General features: G+C 39.3%; 1 protein-coding gene across 1 annotated transcript in view; it reads left to right on the top strand.

Moving 5' to 3' along the window:
- Positions 1-20040, top strand: part of LOC144599227 (fibroblast growth factor 10-like) — a 126394-nt gene that overhangs the window by 99623 nt on the left and 6731 nt on the right. Inside the window, exon 3 of the mRNA XM_078409987.1 lies at positions 17398-17501. Within this exon, the coding sequence (XP_078266113.1) occupies positions 17398-17501 (104 nt within the window). The remainder of the gene's footprint in view (positions 1-17397; positions 17502-20040) is intronic.

Raw genomic sequence — 20040 nt, 5'->3', positions numbered from 1 at the left:
CACGAAGTCCCTGTTGACAAAACAGTAAGGTCTCCATTCAAGGAATGGTGAGAGCTGGTATGACTTTGACTGATTCTGTTGATGCGAAGGAGCTCCTACTCCTATTCTCCAGGTCTCCAAATAATGCAGTGAAACATACTTACTTTAACTAACTATTTGGAAGAGAACCTCGTTGTGGGTGGAAGCATTCCCCCTTTTCCACCTTTGCGTTACAGTGTTGACGTCAGGAGTGTTTAGTTCAGTGAATGCATCCCTAGGATTACTGTGGGTGTGAGTGTATGGTTAGTGCATTAGATCAAACATAACCCAGCTTCCCAATGGACCAATGTTGCTTCATCTATTGAGTACTGTAGCTCTAATTTTGATTCACAGCTTGTTCAATAAATTTGTGTGCAATTATCGGCACGGTAGCGCAGCGGTAGAGTTGCTGCTTTACAGCGAATGCAGCGCCGGAGACTCAGGTTCGATCCTGACTACGGGTGCTGCACTGTAAGGAGTTTGTACGTTCTCCCCGTGACCTGCGTGGGTTTTCTCCGAGATCTTCGGTTTCCTCCCACACTCCAAAGACGTACAGGTATGTAGGTTAATTGGCTGGGTAAATGTAAAGAAATTGTCCCTAGTGGGTGTAGGATAGTGTTAATGTACGGGGATCGCTGGGCGGCACGGACTTGGAGGGCCGAAAAGGCCTGTTTCCGGCTGTATATATATGATATATGATATAACACAGGAAATATTCTGATTGTCTTGTAATTGATATATGAGGCTCAGATTGATTCACACGGGATTACACTTTGAGTTGTGTCTAATTGACATATCAGGTTCAAGTAAATTCAAACGGACTTTGTCCAGATAATTGCATCATCAGAATCAGACGTCAGCATGTTCTAATGATTGTGCAATTTCATTATCAGAATTAGGAGTTACACGGGATTTCAGAGTGAATATTGTGTCATTCACGTATGTGCTTCAGACTAATTCACCTGTGTAATCATGATGCAGGATCAGAGTTTTTCACGTGTGAATGATCTCATTTGTGTATAGTTTATGATTTGTGCATAACTCATCTGTCAGGATGAGTCTGATTTACATGAATGGTGTATACTTCACATATCAGGTTCAGACTCATTCACAGGTCAATTTTTCTACCTATTGTATCGCAATCAGGCAGATTAACACAGGAGATCACCTGATCAGTGTATGATTTATGTGTCAGAATCAAGACAGATTCATTTGATGCAGATTAAAATCACTATGTACTGTAGATTGTGCATCAGGAGTAGACTGATTAAGACGAGGTTCATTCATCTGGATGAGAAATCTTGTAACTGAAAACTAATCACTGATTAGTATATCAAGATCATAATACTAAATGTGGTATGTTTGCTTTGCTTCATTGGTGTATCAATCAAGTATCAAAATGAGACTGATTCACACAGAACTAGTCTAAACAGCTGATAGCTGACGTAAGCGATCTGATGGATTGAATGGTGAATAGTTCTGGCTAATTTTGAGTTTATATATCAAGAGCATGATTTATATGGGAAATGTTCTGACTGGTTTACTTTTCATATTGGTAGATCATTCCCTTTCACTCTGACTTCATCAGAAGAATATCACGTTTCCTTCTGCTTGGTATTATTCATGTTTTGGGATCAAACTGATTCACATCAGCAGGGTTTGGAAAGCAATTCATGTGTCAGGATGTGCCACATTCGAATGGAGAATGTACCAATCGGTATAAAGATCAGATCACAGGCTGATGTGTACTAGCTCTTCCCCCCCCCCCCCCCCCCCCCCTTTCACAAACAAAGTCTGAAGTGCTGAGTACTTTCAGCATTTTCTGTTTTGATTCCCATAGGATTTGTTTAAATTGCCGTGTAATTGATTACGTAAAAGGCTCTGGTTAGTGTATAATTGAAATCTCAGTATCAGGTTGATACACACAGGAAATTCTTCTGTGTAGTGTGTAATTCATGTTTCAACCTTAAACTATTTCACAAGTGGATGTACTGTCTAATGTAGATACAAGGAACTGCAAATGTCGGTTTACAAAAACACACAAAGTGCTGGAGTATTGGAGTAACTCAGCAGGTCAGGCAAGAACTCTGAAGAGCATGGACAGGTGACGTTTCTGGAAGCACCCCATCTAAAATCATTCTGAAGAAGGGTACCAACCTAAAACGTCACCTATCCATGCTCTCAAGGAGTGCTGCCTGACACATTGAATTACTCCAGCAGTTTGTGCCTTTTTCTGACTAATGCAGTTTGTTTATCAGGATCAGAGCAATCACAGTGTTGACGTCACTGTTTAGTACATCACATGACTGTTCAAAAGGTCACACGTGTTGAAGGATTAGAATGACTCATATGAAAGATCTTCTGATGGCTTTGTAATTCTTTCATCCAGATTGTAATAGTTGACATGCAAAATGATCTGATTAGTGCGCATTTCCTGTGGCAGGGTCAGATTGATTCACTTGAGAGGTTCATTTATCACAGTTTGATGGATTCAACAGAAAATGACAAGTTTAGTGTGTGAATCATGTCCCAGCATTAGACCACTTTATTTGGGGATGTTGCCGCTAATGTGTATTTTATGATTGAGGTTTACACTGATTCACACAGGGCATGTTTCAATTAGCGTGCAGTTCATGGTTCAAGTTCAATCTGTTGCACACACTTCTGCTAAAGTTCACGGACCCAAAAGGCTAACATTGTCTTTCAACAGATGCTGTCTTTCATGCTGACTATTTCCACCATTTCTGTTTTAATTCAGATGGTGTTTCACGTATCAGTTTGAGGCTGATTCCTGCAGGAAATATTCTCCAAGTTTGTAATTCGCCTGTAAGGATGAAAATAGCTAGCAGGGGAATGTTCTGATTAGTTAATGTTTCATGTGTGAGAATCAGACTGATTCATATACTTCGGCGGAAAGAACTGAAACGTTAACTCTGTTTCTCTCTCCACAGATGCGTCCTGGCCTGCTGAGTATTTCCATTATCTGTTTTGATTCACACGGGTTTTTTTCTGATTAGTGTGTAATTCATGTATCAGGATCAGACTGATTCTAACAGGTAAGTTCTGATTGGTGTGGCATTTTTGTGTCAGGTTAAATTTGTGTGTAATGCAATTATCAGAATATTAAATATTCACACAGGGAATGTTTTAATTAGAGCATAGCGTAGGTCTCAGGATCAGTCTGATTCACATAGATAAAGTCCTCTTTGGTGTTTATTTCAAGTATCAGGAGTCAGCCTGATTCAAACCTTCTACATTTCATGTCAACAGCCTGAAACATTGGCAGCAGCAAGCTTAAGGGAAGTCATGCTTCATGTTTGGTCATCATCCACTCTTCACAAAACAGCCTCCTCTCCACCCAATCGATCTCCACAAGCACATTCAGATTGCATCATTCTGCAGGGCTAATTGCACATATGGTAGGGTGATCCGAATGCTGTTATAAGTGATCAAAATGTCAGAAACATTTAAAGACGGATAGAAGCAACTAAAAAAATGTGATTATTTCAAAAAAATAAAGATAACATGTACATAACACATATTTAACTCTTGTAAATTAGAAACATCAATATAAAGTGAATTAAAAACAAAAGAAGCAAACCATGATAGAGTAGATAACGTTTCTGTTTACCATGGTAAAATTGTCTAACATTAGGCCCATCGAGTCTACTCCACCATTCAATCATGGCTGACCAATTTTTCCCTTTAACCCCATTCTCCTGCCTACTTCCCTAAACCTATGATGCCCTTATTAATCATGACATTTATAAGGCTTCTTGACAAGATACAGGAATGAGGACATGGAGGTTAATGGAATTAATGGAGCCAAATAGGATTAATGTAGATGGGAATGATAGTCATTGCAGACATGATTGGCTGAAGTGCCTGTTTCCACGCTGTACAGGAAAAAAAACTGCAGATGCTGGTTTAAATTGAAGGTAGACACAAAATGCTGGAGTAACACAATGGGTCAGGCTGCATTTCTGGAGAGAAGGAATGGTTGATGTTTCGGCTCGAGACCCTTCCTCAGCCTGATGTCAGGGGAGGGGGCGGGACAAAGATAGGATGTAGTCGGAGACAGGAAGACTAGTGGGAGAACTGGGAAGGGGAGGGGATAGAGAGGGAAAGCAGGGACTATCTGAAGTTAGAGAAGTCAATGTTCATACCGCTGGGGTGTAAATTACCCAAGCGAAATATGAGGTGCTGTCACTCCAATTTGCACTGGGCCTCACTCTGACAATGGAGGAGGTCCAGGACAGAAAGGTCAGATTGGGAATGGGAGGAGGAGTTGAAGTGCTGAGCCACCGGAAGATCAGGTTGGTTAAGACGGACTGAGCGGAGGTGTTCAGCGAAACGATCGCCGAGCCTGCGCTTGGTCTCACTGATGTAGAGAAGTTGACACCTGGAACAGCGGATACAGTAAATGAGGTTGGAGAAGGTGCAGGTGAACCTCTGCCTCATCTGGAAAGTCGAGGGGGGAGGTAAAAGTACAGGTGTTGCATCTCCTGCGGTTGCAGGAGAAAGTACCTGGGGAGGGAGTGGTTTGGGTGGGAAGGACGAGTGGACCAGGGAGCTTCAGAGGGAACGGTCTCTGCGGAAAGCAGAAAGGGGTGGAGATGGAAAGATATGGCCAGTAGTGGGATCCGTTGGAGGTGGCGGAAATGTTGGAGGATAATATGTTATATGCGACGGCTGATGGGGTGGAAGGTGAGGACAAGGGTTCCTCTGCCCTTGTTACAAATAGGGGGAGGGGGAGCAAGAGCAGAGCTGTGGGATATTGAGAAGACCCTAGTGAGAACTTCATCTATAATGGAAGAGAGGAACCCCCGTTTCCTAAAGAATTAGGACATTTCCGATGTATGGAACACCTCATCCTGGGCGCAGATGCGACATAGACGGAGGAATTGGGAGTAGGGGATGCAGTTTTACAGGAAACAGGGTGGGAAGAAGTGTAGTCAAGATAGCTATGGTAGTCAGTAGGTTTGTAGTAGATGGCGGTCACTAGTCTGTCTCCTGTGATGGAGATGGTGAGATCTAGAAACAGTACATGTCTATTACACCATAAACCTTTGCTATTCAGGTTTATGAGCCCACTACAGTGAACTCATAAGTCTAAATAGCAAAGGTTTATGGAGTCATTTATAGCCCCCTCTTGATATGCCAGCCAGTCCCGATTTGACCCGATACCAAATGTATCTAGTGGAGCCCCACGTTGGAGAAAGAAGCCAGTTGTACCAAAATCGCATCTGCATCATGTTCTATACTTCCCTGCTGCATTGAAATATTCAAATGCTTACCAGGCTTGACAGGTTAGATGTGGAGTTGATATTGCTTCTAGTCTAGCTGTTCAAGAAACTGGAACCATTGTCTCCAAATAAGGATAGACACAAAATGCTGGAGTAAATCAGCAGGACAGGAAGCATCTCTGGAGAGAAGGAATGTGTGGTTTGGGGTCAAGAGGGGAGACTGAGGGGGTTCAGTCATTCAAGACAAAGAGAAGAAGGAATTATTTTACTCATAGGGGAGTGAATTTTTGAAATGTTGTTCCCCAAAGAATGTTCACTCACTGTTTCATTTGAAACAGACAATGAACTTTTAGATATTAAGGGGATCAAGGGATATGTACTGCAGGAAATTAACATCAACTCAGCTGGTCAGGCAGCATCTCTGAAGAACGCAGCTAAGTGACGTACTGCAGGAAATTAACATCAAGGTAACAACCATGATCTTACTGAATAGCGGAGATGGTATGAATGGTGTATGCCTAGTTTATTTCTATGTTCTTCTGCGGTGCATAAATGTGGAAGTCAAGAACACACTGAACAACAGTGTCTGGACAACAGTTTATTTGTTCCAGACAACAGCTGGAACAAATACTAAAGCATAATTTAGCCCACTAACTTTCTTTTTCATGGTATGTTATTCAAGAATGAACAAGCGATCGATTCACGAAGAGCATTGTTTTGTTTTGTGCGTAAATGATGTATCGGGATCAGACTTATTCACATTTTCAATTTTCTAAATAGCGCAAATTTCATCTTGATTCAAAATTCAAGCCAATTCATTCCCAAGAATGTTTCAATTAATGAATTATTTACGTAAATCAGGATTGAATTGATTCACATCTGTTTGCAGATTAGTGTTTTAACTATCAGGGCCAAACTGATTCACACCCTTCTGCTGATGGACTGACATAAGACATTTAACTCTATTTTCTTTTGACAGATGATGCCTGGATCCCTGACAAATGTTATTATTTTCTGTTTTGATTCACTCATTTTATTTGAATCAATGTGTTATGGATGTATTGGGATCATACTGGTTAACATTGGGAATATGCTGATAACTGTGGAGTTTATTGATCAAGAATTTAATGATTTTCACAGAGGATATTCTGATTAGTGTATAAATTATATATCAGAATTGGACTATTTCAGGGAAGATTTTGATGAGTGTGTAATTCACGTCTGTATATAACAGATTGGCTGGGCATTGTTCTGACTAGTGAGCACTTCATGTATCAGGTTCAGAGTGTTACATACCCTTCACTTTAAGGTCATTGACCTGAAATGTTAACCTGGTCTCTCTGTCCAGGGATGATGTTTTGCGTGTTGTCTATTTCTAACATTTTCTATTTTAATTGATGCAGGCTTTAGTTCTGATTTGTATATAATTTATCAGATTTAATCACATAAGAAATGTTACAGTTAGCCTGTAATTTATAAATGAAAACAGGCAGATTCTCAAGACGCTGTGTTCTGATTAATGCATTGTTCATAGAGTCATAAAGTCTAAGAGTGATACAGTGTGGAAACAGATCCTTCAGCCCAACTCACCCACACTGGCCAACAATGTCCCAGCTACACTAGTCCCACTTGCCTGCGCTTGGTCTATATCCCTCCAAACCTGTCCTATCCATATACCTGTCTAACTTTTTCTTAAACAATGGGATAGTCCCAGCCTCAACTACCTCCTCTGGCAGCTTGTTCAATACACCCACCACCCTTTGTGTAAAAAAGTTACCCCTCGGATTCCTATTAAATCTTTTCCCCTTCTTCCCCTTGAACCTAGGCCCTCTGGTCCTCGATTCCCCTACTCTGGGCAAAAGACTGCATCTACACGATCAATTCCTCTCATGATTTTGTATACCTCTATAAGATTTCCCCTCATCCTCCTGTGCTCCATGGAATAGAGACCCAGCAGACTCAACCTCTCTCTAGAGCTCACCCCCTCTATCCTGGCACCATCCTCGTAAATCTTTTCTGAACCCTTTCATGCTTCACAATATCTTTCCTATAACATGGTGCCCAGAACTGAACACAATATTCTAAATGTAGTCTCACCAACGTCTTATACAACTGCAACATGACCACCCAACTTCTATACTCAAGATCTGATTAATTGAAAGGGGGAATGCTCCAATATTGTGTCATTTTGTGTGATTGTGTTTATTTATGAAAATAGATTGATTCACTAGAGGTCACCTTCTAGTTGCTATAAAAGTACCATTTCGGGATCAGCCTAATTCACATCAGGAGTGCTCTGATTAGTTTATAATTCACATATCAAACACAGACTAATCACTCAAGGTTAGATTCCAACTAGTGAGAAATTCATGTGTTAGTATCCATGTGATTCCCATGAGAAATAATCTTGATTCATGTAACAGGATCAGACCAATTCACCATGGGAACTGTTGCAACGTATATGTTTTGTTTGAGAGATTCAAATTTTATGATTGCTGCCTCAGAATCGGACAGGTTCAAAGGTGGAATAATTTGATTAGTTGAAAATTGTGTATCAGATCTCGTCTGATATAAACAGGGACTGCCCTGATTATTGTGGATCTCCTGCACCAAGTGGAGATTAAACACACAGGTAAGCTCTGATGTGTGTGACTCATGTATGATGGTAATTTTTCACTCATATTGGGAATATACTGATCAGTGTGTAATTCATATATCAGGAACAGATAGGTTTGCATGATGCAATCAGACTGGTGCATAGATCTTACGTTGGCAACAAACTGATTCACATGAAAGGTGTTTTGATAGGTATGTAATTCATGCAGCAAAATCAGACCGGGTCACCCACGGAATTTCTGATTGAAGTGCACTTTATATATCAGATCAATCCCATTTTCGAGGGGAGTGTTGTGTATGGTGTGTAATTGCCATATCAGGATAAAATGGATGTTCAAATGTAATTGTCCACGTTAGTGTTTATATCAGTTATCAAGAACAGACTAATTCACAAGGTTGTTCACTGATTTGTGTGTGGACCATGCATCAAGAGCAGTCCAATTTACACTGGAAATGATCTGGTTAGTGTGTAGTTCTGAGTTTGGATCAGACTGATTCACATGAGAATGCTGTGATTTATGCATGATTTACCTATTAAACAGTGATTGAAGAATGATGTGATTGGAATCACGCAATTTCTCGGGCAGAATAATCTGGTTACTGTATAAATCACATATCATCAGCAGACTGATTCACATGGGAAAATATATATCATGTTCCTGGATCAGATGCTTACACATATGGCCAACGTGAATCATCTGAATAATGCAGGGTCCCTGCAACAAAATGCATCAGTTCACATCATTGAACTGTGCAATCCACATATAATGATTAGAACTATTCGCACAAAGCATGGTCTGATATGTGTGTTATTTATGTATCTATCCATTTCAATTGTAAGTATTCTGATTACTGTGTAATTCCTGTATCATTACAGGCTCGTTCATATAGTGTTATGTTCTGATTAGTGTGTACATTTTATTACAAGGTCAGTTATATTCATCAGTGGAATGACTTGTTTAGTTTTTGAATCATAAATCAGGATCAGATTGATCCACGTGGGACATGTTATAAACAATAATTCAACTATCCGAATACCCTGCAGAGTACAAAATTCTGATATCAAAATCAGAAAAATCCACAGATGTGATAATTTGATTAGTTTGTAAATCACTTATTGCATGAATTTGATTCAGACAGAGATTATACAGATCAATATATAAATCATGTATCGGGGCTGGACGGATTCACATGGAAGGAGCCGATTAATATATAATTCATTTATTTAGGATTAGACTAATTTCACAGAAGGATTATTCTGATTAGCATGGATCTCTAGTATCAAAAAATGAGCTAATTTTCAGAGAGTTATGTACAGATAATAATGTGATTTATGTAATGGACATTTCTCACTCACATTGCCAATGTTCTGGTTAGTGCCTGAATCATGTGTAAGAATCGGATCACATAGGATATGATCTGATAAGCATGTACTTTCAGCTATCAAAATCAAATATTATTAAAGCAGACTAATTTTACACAAGGTTGCATTCCAGTTAAAGAGCTGTCTATCGTGAGCAGACTATTCATGGGAATATCAATTCATTTATGTGGAGCATATGCATGGTTCTCTCATTGATGTGAAATTCCTGTATCATGAACCGTCTAACTCACACAGGAAAGGTTCCGATCGTGCGGTTCATGCATCAGGGTTGAATGGACTCATTGTGGGAAGAAACCTGTAAGTGAGTTCATCATATCTTTGGGTCAGATCGATTCACTGGTGGAATATTCTGATTGGTCGCAGTTGATGTGTGGGAATCAAACTGATTTGCACAGAAATTGTTCTGACTGGTGTGCAATTCATGTATGAAGGTATGAATCTTGATATCACAAGATTATCTTGATTCACGTACAGAATAATTTGATTAATGAGTAAATTATCTACCAGCATGTGATCAATTCACATAGATGATGATCCGATTAAGGACCGATTCTCTGGAAGAATGTCCAAATTATTTTATGTATAAGAATTAGTATCGCTATCCTGGTTATTGCATAATTGAAATATGATCAGATAGATTTCCATGTTCTCATTGGTATGTAAATCTTTATAAAGGATTAGACTCTTTCACATGATTGTTTTAATTATTGTGTAAAATTTATATCACCATCAGACTGATTTACAAAGTTTATTCTGATCAATTGTAACCATCGATTAAGATCGTGCTAATACATATGAGGATTAATATGACGAATATGTGGCGCACGTATCAGAATCAGACTGATTCATACTGCGGATGTTCTGATTAGTTATTCATTTATGTACATGAGGCAGATTCACACATGAAGTGTTCTAATTAGAGTAAAATTTCCGTAGCCATATCAGATTCATTCAATTAGTAAATATTCATGTCAGTGTATAATTCATGACACAAAGTGCCGGAGTAACTAATGGCGTCAGGCAGTATCTCTGGAGAACTTGGTGACATTTTGGATGGGGACCGTTCAGAAGGGTCCCAACCCAAAACGTCACCTATCCATGTTCTCCAGAGACGCTGCCAGACCTGCTGTGTTACCCCAGTGCTTTATGATTATTTATTGTAAACCAGCATCTGCAGTTCCTTATGAATCTGTATTATTCATGAATCAGAATCAGTTTTGTTCATGAGGAATGGTTGAATTAATGTATAGCTCATATGACATGAACAGATGGATTCCCACGTGAAATGTCCTGATCACTGTGTAAATGATGTGTCAGACTTTGTTCTAAATTATATGTAACTAAATAGAATTATCAGGGAAGTTTAATGTATTTGGAGCAGGTAATCATTTTTATTTGGTTTTCTCTTGGTATCAAAAGTCACTGAAATTATAACTGTTTTCAGTTAATGATAGCTCCCACCAGGTCATGGTTGTTTGAAATTTTCCCATCCAGGGAGCTGAAGAGGCTGAATATACATACAAGATCAAGACAGACTGAGTCTATTGAGGAGTCAAACGTTAATGTTGGTTTTACTAATACCAACTTTTTATCTTTAGGATTTTTGTGCTGAATTCAGAATTCTTCTGCTCTCACAATGGGACTTGAATTTCCAATCTCTAGATTATTAGTGCAGACATCTGAACAGTTGATCCAGTAACCTTCCTCCTGGGCAATACCTCACAGTCATGGGCGATTTGCCTCCACTCTAGTTCTGTGGCTTCTGTGGTACGTGATGAAACCAGCCTAGAATCTACGGACCTTGTGCTCCTTCTGCCACTTGCACTGAGTTTCTGCATGCTCCCACTGTGGAGAGTTAAGATTTTCAATGCAATTCTGAAAGGTCTTTTTCCGCTTTGAGTAGTTATGGGACTGAGATTGCCACAGATTCAAGGTGACACCACACATTTTTAAAAGTGCTTTGTGAACAACCTGGAATTATTTCCTCTTTACTCCTGGCAATTCTTTGCTTGAATGAAGCTCAGAGTAAAATACCTATTTCAGCAGTCTGGTATTACAAATATCAATGTCATGGCCTGTCCATCAGAGCAGGCACAGTGAAATTGGAGCCTCAGTGCTGGGGATGTTAGCCTGGGAGAGAATACTGGCATGGTTTCGCTCACTCTCAGATGTTACAGAGATACTGTTGGCAATATCTCTCAAAGGATTTGAGGAGCCTGTTCTAAATAATCTGAATCACAGTCATTTTCAGGTAATGTTTCTTGAAGCATATGAGAGCATAGACCTCATATTAAGCATCTACAAAACAAGATACCTCAACAGACCTGTACCTACCACACAACACCATCCTATACAACAAAAATTTAGACAATGAGAAATTGGAGTTGTAAAGTATCTGTGTCACAAGTAGTGAAGTAGTCAAAACTACTCTGATCATATTTTGTAAAAGTTGGGGCAAATGTGCAGCATAATAGAACGTGACAGACAGTGAGTACCGCAACCTATCAAAGAAACAAACTTTGTCTAAGTAATGAAGTGATGTATTTGTAAGGAAACTACAAATTCACACCAATTCTAGCTCTAAAGAACAATATTCACTGCCCACTTTGTAAGACAAGCATGCAGAGGTAGCAGGAACAAAATAATTCCTAAAATGGAACCTCTCTCATGCCCATCAAAAGTAGAATATCTACTTTTATAGTTGTGTTATAGTTGTGACTTGCTCTGTTTGACTTGAACAAGTGCAATATTTTTTTCTAAACAATCCAGTTTCCTTATCAGTTGTTCCATTTGGAGCAAGTTCAAAAGGTCTGCTACAATGTATGCACTGCACCATGTTATGCCAATGCATCTCACTCCAAATACATAATTTTACCTCTCCAACAATGAATAAACGTATGACTTTTGCACGCTAATCTTGCTTTATTCTGCCAGTCACTCTCTTCCCATTAATCTTTGCGTGTTTTAATAGTCTGTTTCATAGTGCAAAGATAACCAGGAGAACATGACCTTAAAAATGCACTAAAATGTCCTTACATACATACAATTTCCCCAGAAGTCAAGATTTTCCAGGCTGTAATGTATAAGGTGGTGCAAAGAGTGAATCATTGATTATGTAATCAGGTTGATCTGTTCATAACAAGAGCAAGGAAGAAAATCTTCTGACTTCCGATGATTGAGTTCATGAAATGATTTGAGTCCAAAGTAAAGTATATGGATATTTTTTAAGAAGATATACCTTAATATGAATATTGATAATATTGGAAACAGTAGAAGCTTTGCCGATACAGACAGGCTTGAATATATAACAGAGCTAAGGTTGGACATTGTGGTGGTTCAGTGTTTCACATCATTCCTTCCAGATCTTGTAACGGTGTTCATAATCATTAAATCAATTGTTGAAGAAGAATGAGAAGTGGATGTGGAGCAAAGAGCTAAAGAGTGCATATGATGAATAGAAGATGACTATACTAAGCATGAGTTGAAGTGATGTGCAAAGCAGTATTATGGTGTAATCGACATAATAAATTGCAGAATGGACAATGAGCATGACAAACCCACAATTTTTGCTTCTCACAAGTCCACAAAAGAGCAAGAGCAATTTTGCCCAAATCAAGAGGGAAGCAGGAAATGTGTTCCATCAGTTGTTGTTTAATCCAAGCAACAGATCAAAAGTTTAATCTTTTAAGCTTTAATATCTAAGCAACCACAGGCATTTTTGGATGCAAAGAGGTACATCAAGCATGCATTAAGTGTGTAGGATAGCATTAGTGTGCGGGGATTGCTATCAGTGCGGACTCAATGAGCTGTTTGTGAGCTGCATCTCTAAGCTAAATTAAAACTGAACACTCAGGAATAGTCATTATGACAGCAAGCACAAGAAGTTGTGCTTGCTTTCCTCATATCGAATCATTATTCAGAAATGCAGTATTAAAGATTATGTAATTATAGAAGTGAATCATCAAAAATTCTTTTGAAATCATGGACTAAGTCTTTTCAGAAAGCACGTGGAAAATGTTGTGGAAAATCGAATTTCCTCATGTTAATCAATGGTCTCCCAAAATGGATTGAATATGGATTCCTGCAGCACTGCTGAACATGTTGTTGGAGTCCATGTCTGCATATCAACGCCTACCTAAAGAGCTTGTTTCTGGCAATGGCCAACATCTGCCCTGTTAGGAAACTTTATGAAATGGAATGGTACTGGGCATACCTTGTTATAGTATGTGACTTCAAATGAATGAGTTGAGGGACCAGTCAAATCACCCCCGAAGCTGCCAAGAAGCAGGCATTGCAGGGATACCTAAAACTTAGCATGACATTTCACTTTGTCTATTTCTTTAACCCTGAACCTTATCACAAGTGCACACATTCAGAATTCTTGGCAAGGAGTATATTGTGAATATGCCTTAATTTTATTCAACAAATGTAACTTCTCGAGTTGAAGAGACTCAATTGAGTCAAAATTGTTTCTGCGACACTGATCTAAAAGGAACACAGATTTATGGGAAAGGCGTATGTTCAGTTCTTAACCCATTTACCAAAGTGAGCTTACACATGAAAGATGTAAACCATGGTTGAGGTTTGCAGAACCAAGAGATATTTGTTGAAATTGGTGATAAAAATCTAAAACCTCATTCAAATCAAGTGATCTCTGCTAGTTTGGATTTTGAACCACTCGATCATGAAACTGTTTTTGAGTTGAAGCTATTACAAACTTCAGGAACTGAGATCCAAGCAAGTCTGACAAATGAACTGGTTACTAATCATAGACATAAAAAGCTAGAGTTATTCAGTAGGTCAGACAGCTTCTTTGGAAAAAAGGAATGGGTGATGTATGTAATATATGTAATGTATGTAATGTAATATGTAGTGCTATTTTGAGACCCTTCAGACTGAGAGTCAGGGGAAAGGGAAACAACAGATATAGACAGTGATATAGAAAAATATAGAACAATTAAGTGAAAGATACTAATCACATTATCTTCCTTTATCATTTCCATACCGACCTTTCTAGCCTGTGCCTGCTCCATTACAAGAGTGCGGCCACGCGCAAACTGGAAAAGCAAGCACCTCATTTTCCGCTTGGGTAGCATACAAAATAACAGAATGAACATTGAATTCTACAATTCCAAATAATGCCACCTCTTCTCCCTCTGTCTTTCCTGCCATCCAAACCACCCTCTCCTCCTCATCCTGGTGCTCACCCATTTCTCCAACTATCCTTCCACGTTACCCCCAATCCCTTCCACCTATATCCCTCTTCGAGCTTTACATTCCATTTCTCTTCTCTCTTTATCAAACACCTATTTCATCTCTAGCCTTTGTTACTTACTCCACCTGCCAATCAAACACCTTCACCCATATCCAACTATTACTTGCCAGACTTTCTCCTGCCCCTATCCTCTAAACCTATCCTATCCATGTACCTCTTCCAGCAGCTCTTTCCATATGTGTAAGAAGGAACTGCAGATGCTGGTTTAAACCGAAGATAGGCACAAAAAGCTGGAGTAGCTCAGTGGGACAGGCAGCATCTCTGGAGAGAAAGAATGGGTGTTGCTCCGGGTCGAGACCCTTCTTCAGACTGGTTAGGGATAAGGGAAACGAAAGATATAGACGGTGATGTGGACAGATAATGAACAATTAATGAAAGAGATGCAAAAAGGTAACAATGATAAAGGAAACAGGCCATTGTAAGCTGTTTGTAGGGTGAAAATGACAAGCTAGTGCGACTTGGGTGGGGGAGGGATAAAGAGAGAGGGAATGCCGGTGCCACCTGAAGTGAGAGAAATCAATATTCATACCACTGGGCTGTAAGTTGCCCAAGCGAAATATGAGATGCTGTTCCTCCAATTTGCATTTAGCCTCACTCTGACAATGGCGGAGACCGAGGACAGAAAGGTTTGTGTAGGAATGGGAAGGAGAATTAAAGTGTTCAGCAACCGGGAGATCAGGTAGGTTCAGGCGGGCTGAGAGACACGAGTGAAGGCCTCATCTATGATGGGAGAGGGGAACCCCCATTCCCTAAAGAATAAGGACATCACGGATGTCCTAGTATGGAACACCTCATCTTGGGCGCAGATGCGGCGTAGACGGAGGAATTGGGTGTAGGAGATAAAGTCTTTGCAGGAAGCAGGGTGGGAAGAAGTGTACTCGAGATAGTTGTTTGAGTCAGTGGGTTTGTTATAGATGTCAGTTAGTAGTCTATTTCCTGTGATGGAGACTGTGAGATCAAGAAAGGGGAGGGAGGTGGTGCGGATGGTCCGTAAATGTGAGTGCAGGATGAAAATTAGTGGTGAAGTTGATGAAGTCCATGAGTTCTGCATGGGTGCAGGATGTTACATTGCAGTCATCAATGTAATGGAGATAGCGTTCGGGGATAGGGCCAGTGTACGCCTGGAACAAGGATTGTTCAACATACACTACAAAGAGGCAGGCTTAGCTGGGCCCCATGTGGGTGCCCATAGCTACACATTGGACTGAGGAAGTTGGAGGAGTCAAAGAAGAAGTTGGTGAGGGTGAGGACCAGCTCAGCTAAGCGGAGTAGAGTGTTAGTAGAGGGAAATTGGATGGTTCTGCAGTCGAGGAAGAAACGGAGGGCTTTAAAGTCTTTCCATAAACCTACCATGATTTGTGTAAAAAAAGTTGCTCCTCAGGTTCCTATGTAATCGTTCCCCCCTCACCTTAAACCTATGTCCTTTAGTTCTCGATTCCGCTACTCTATGTAAAGACTATGTGCATTTACCCTATCTATTCTTCTCATGATTTTATACACCTCTATAAGATCACCCCTCATCCTCCTGCATTTCAAGGAATAAAGTTCGCCCCTGGTTAACCTCTCCATATAGCTCAAACCCTCAACACCTGTAATATCCTCATAAATATTTTCAGCACCCTTTCAGCTTAACATCTTTCCTATAACCAGGGTGACCAAAAGTGAACACAATACTCTAAATGTGGCCTCACCAATGTCTTCTACAACTGTAACATGACCATCCAACTACTATACAATACTCTGTCTGATGAAGCCTTCCTGACCATTCTATATACTTGTGATGCTACTTTCAAGGAACTATGTACCTGCACTCTTAGATCCCTTAGCAGGTCCTGCACTTGTTTGACTTCCCAAAATGCAACACCTTGCACATCTCCATATTAAATTCCGTTAACCATTTCTCAGCCCACCTGCTCAACCGATTGAGATCCTGCTACAATTTTTGGTGACCATCTGTGCTATTTCCAATACCGCCCACTAACTTACTAATCATTCCTTGTATGTTCTCATCCAAACCATTGATGTGGATGACAAACATCAGTGTGCCAATCACCGAACCCTGAGGCACACCGCTAGTCACTGCCTCCAGTCCGATAAACAACCTTCCACCATTTGAAGAAGGGTCTTGACCCGAAATATGACCCTTTCTCCTTTTCTCCAGAGATGCTGTCTGACCAGCTGTTACTCCAGCTTTTTGTGTCTGTCTTCCACCATCACTCTCAGCTTCCTTCCATGAAGCCAATTTTCTATCCAGTTAGCTAGCTCTCCCTGGATCCCATGCAATATAACCTTCCAGAGCAGCCTACCATGCAGAGCCTTGTTAAATCCCTTGCTGAAATCCATATACATAACATCTACAGCTCTGCCTTCATTAATCCTTCTGATCACATCTTCATAAAACTCAATCAGATTTGTGTTCTACAAAAGAACAGTTGAGTTCAAACCTCAAACCAAAGAATTTCAGAATTGATTCAACAACAAAATATGTAAGGAAGATGCCAGGAAGATTCTGAAATCCTGTTACTAGACTAAATAGTAACAGTAGAAGCCCCCTTGTGCACTATTTTCTCTTGTGCAATGTGGATGCCTGCATATCAAATAACATAACAGTTTCAGAGACATTTATTTTAATTTATTTTTCAGCTTAGCTTTGAACAAGCTAATGCCAACAAAACCATTTCTATATCATCCTGAATTGCCATTTCTGTGGAGCACATGTGCATCACGAGCCTCATGATAATTTTACAATCCTTTTTCAGATATTTTCTGTATTTTGAATAAGCAATTAATGAGCTATGTACTCTGAAATACCTCCATTGCAGTCATAATGGTAACAAGCAATTTTTGTTTTGTTCTAGGTATACTGAAAATTACATCTGTGGAAGTCGGGGTTGTTGCTATTAAAGCAATTAACGGCAATTATTATTTGGCCATGAACAAGAAAGGAAAGATCTATGGCTCAGTAAGTATTCTTTAAAAGTATTTCAATTATAAGGCATTTAAGAAGGGATTACTGTGATTAATGGCATCATTATCTGCAAATTATAATGTCAGTAATGACTTAGTTATTAATAAAATGAAGCCTAAACCACAGAACATATCAAGTGTCAGATTAGTGCTGGATTTGGTTGGGTTGATTAGATTAGGTTTAATTGAATTAATTATCGAAGAACTGTTGAAGACTGTGTTAACTTTAGCCCCCTTGTGGCTTCTGGGGTATTGTAGGATCTTAGCAAGCCTTTCCTCTGTTTAATGCATTATGTGATTTTAACTGGTGTTTATTTCCATGTTTGTCATGAAGGGGTTCAAACTGGGCTGTAGGTCCATTAAGTGGGTTATCCTATTCCTAACCGTGTCTTCCAAGGTGATGTTATTCATATATGACTGTAAAACTTTTTAAATGCAGCCCAAACTTGAATTTGTTCGATAGACACAAAATGCTGGAGTAACTCAACATGTCAGGCGACATCTCTAGAGAAAAGGAATTTGTTCATCTTCAGTACAACAGTCTGGAGTAGGAATGGCATTTAATTCACCCCTCCATCTAGGCCACAGGGTACAAGGTCAATTGTAGAGTGCAGAACAATGGTAATAGCATGGTAACTACGAAATTCCATATTTGAAAATTAACCCAAAATATGAGCAGAATACTCAAAGCATTTTAAGAACTATTAAAATGATATTTTACTTCTGTTGAACTACAATTACAGACTAATTGAAGTCAAATTTAACCACCATTAACCTGAGATTGGGTGTAGAATGTCTTTGCTGTTAAGACCTCGCTTACTCTGAGATGATCCTTTGCAAGAGCTTCGTTTGCAACCATATGGTATCTATCTGCTAATCACAGTAAACCCAAGAGGCTTTTGGATATCAATCTGATCACACAGCAGTACCAGGAAAAAAAACCAGAAAAGTCATAAAAGGTTTTCACATCTGATTCAGTGGTACCTCCTTGCTTAGCCAACTGTCAAAATCCCTAAGAGTTTCTGAATGGCAAAATCTAATAGCTATCAAACACTATTTAAATAGATGAAGACTTATCTTTTCTTTTAAATTAAGCACCAAAAACAAAAAGACTTGAACAAACTCATTTAATTAAAACATGTAAATGGCCCAATGGCCCTGTGCATCAGTTTCATCCTATTGAAGTGAAAGGAATCATAGTCTAAGTGTTGGTTCCAACCTGGCTGAAGCTCAGCAGGCAAATTCCCTAGCACAAGGGCTGAGGAATTTGTGAAGTTTGTAAAGCCACACCAAACACTCACCAGGAACTCAATTATTTCTGTATTCTTACAATGTCTTAAATCTCTTGGCATTTATATGAAGACATGCCAAATTGTCCACGTAGAAATTCTAGCATTTCTAGGAAAACCAGAGCCAATTATTTTTTCTATAATGCATGCTGACCTGGGCTTGGGATGTTTTGTTTGGAACAACTGGAACTCACAAAAACAAGAGCAAAATACTACAGATGCTGGAAATCTGGAAGTGAAGCAGATATAATGGAAAGATTCAGCAGATCAGAGAGTAATAAATGAGGGGGGAAACAGTGACCTTTACCATTTAGTAAATTTCATGACTTGAGGTGTTAACTCTATTTTTCTCTCTATATTGTCTGATCTGCTGAGAATTTTAAATATTTTTTTATTTTCATCATTATTTTGATTGTAGTAAGACTAATTGAAAGCACCCCAAAATATGTGGCTCATAAAATACTTGAAGCGGGACTTCAAAGAGAAGTTCCAGAGAAAGAAATGTAGAAGGCTAGTTAGTCAAAGCAGGGTTTTAATATTTTATTAAAAGGAGTATTGGTGTCAGTCATGCAAATTCACATTCCAGAAGAGCGTGGAATTGAGAGATCACTCCACTTCATTAATGTTTTTTGATTTGTTTTTGTTTTTAAGCCAAATATTTGCTTTATTTGACTGTAGAAGAACCCAAGTGAATTAGAGCAGGCTCGTGGCTCATTTATCACTGCTCAAATTATGTGGGCAGGCCATAAACCAAATTAGGTTCTTGGTTACATGGCAAGAGGTCTGATGCCTGCTTTGAGCAACGAGGGATGGCTGATAAATGGCCCAGCTCAGTTTCTCATCATACATTACTCAAACAGCTTTAAAGTACAGAACATATGTTCTCAACCTTATCGTTTTAACATTTTCACAATGATGTCCAATTCATCTCCCAATCGTTAATGATGATGGAAGAAACAGGAGTGAAAATCAGCAGAAATATAGGGTAGCTGCCCCGGGACAAAATCAAAGGACTGGAGTGAAGTGTTGAATTGAGGAAGTAATGCTGCAGATAGTTTTATAGCAAGACTAAAATTAAAGAGTTTGAAAATCCATTTTCTAAAAAAACCACAAAGCGATTAATGGGCATTTCAGGATGATGTGGGGGCAGAACGCAAACACACAGAATGGAGGAAAAGAACTGGGCTGAAAAATTCAAAATGTTTACTAAAGAACAAGTTTATTTCATAAAATCAATGGAAACCT

This window comes from Rhinoraja longicauda, chromosome 1 (genome assembly GCF_053455715.1).
Source record: "Rhinoraja longicauda isolate Sanriku21f chromosome 1, sRhiLon1.1, whole genome shotgun sequence".
Taxonomy (NCBI): domain Eukaryota; kingdom Metazoa; phylum Chordata; class Chondrichthyes; order Rajiformes; family Arhynchobatidae; genus Rhinoraja; species Rhinoraja longicauda.
This window is presented reverse-complemented; position numbering and strand designations above follow the sequence as displayed.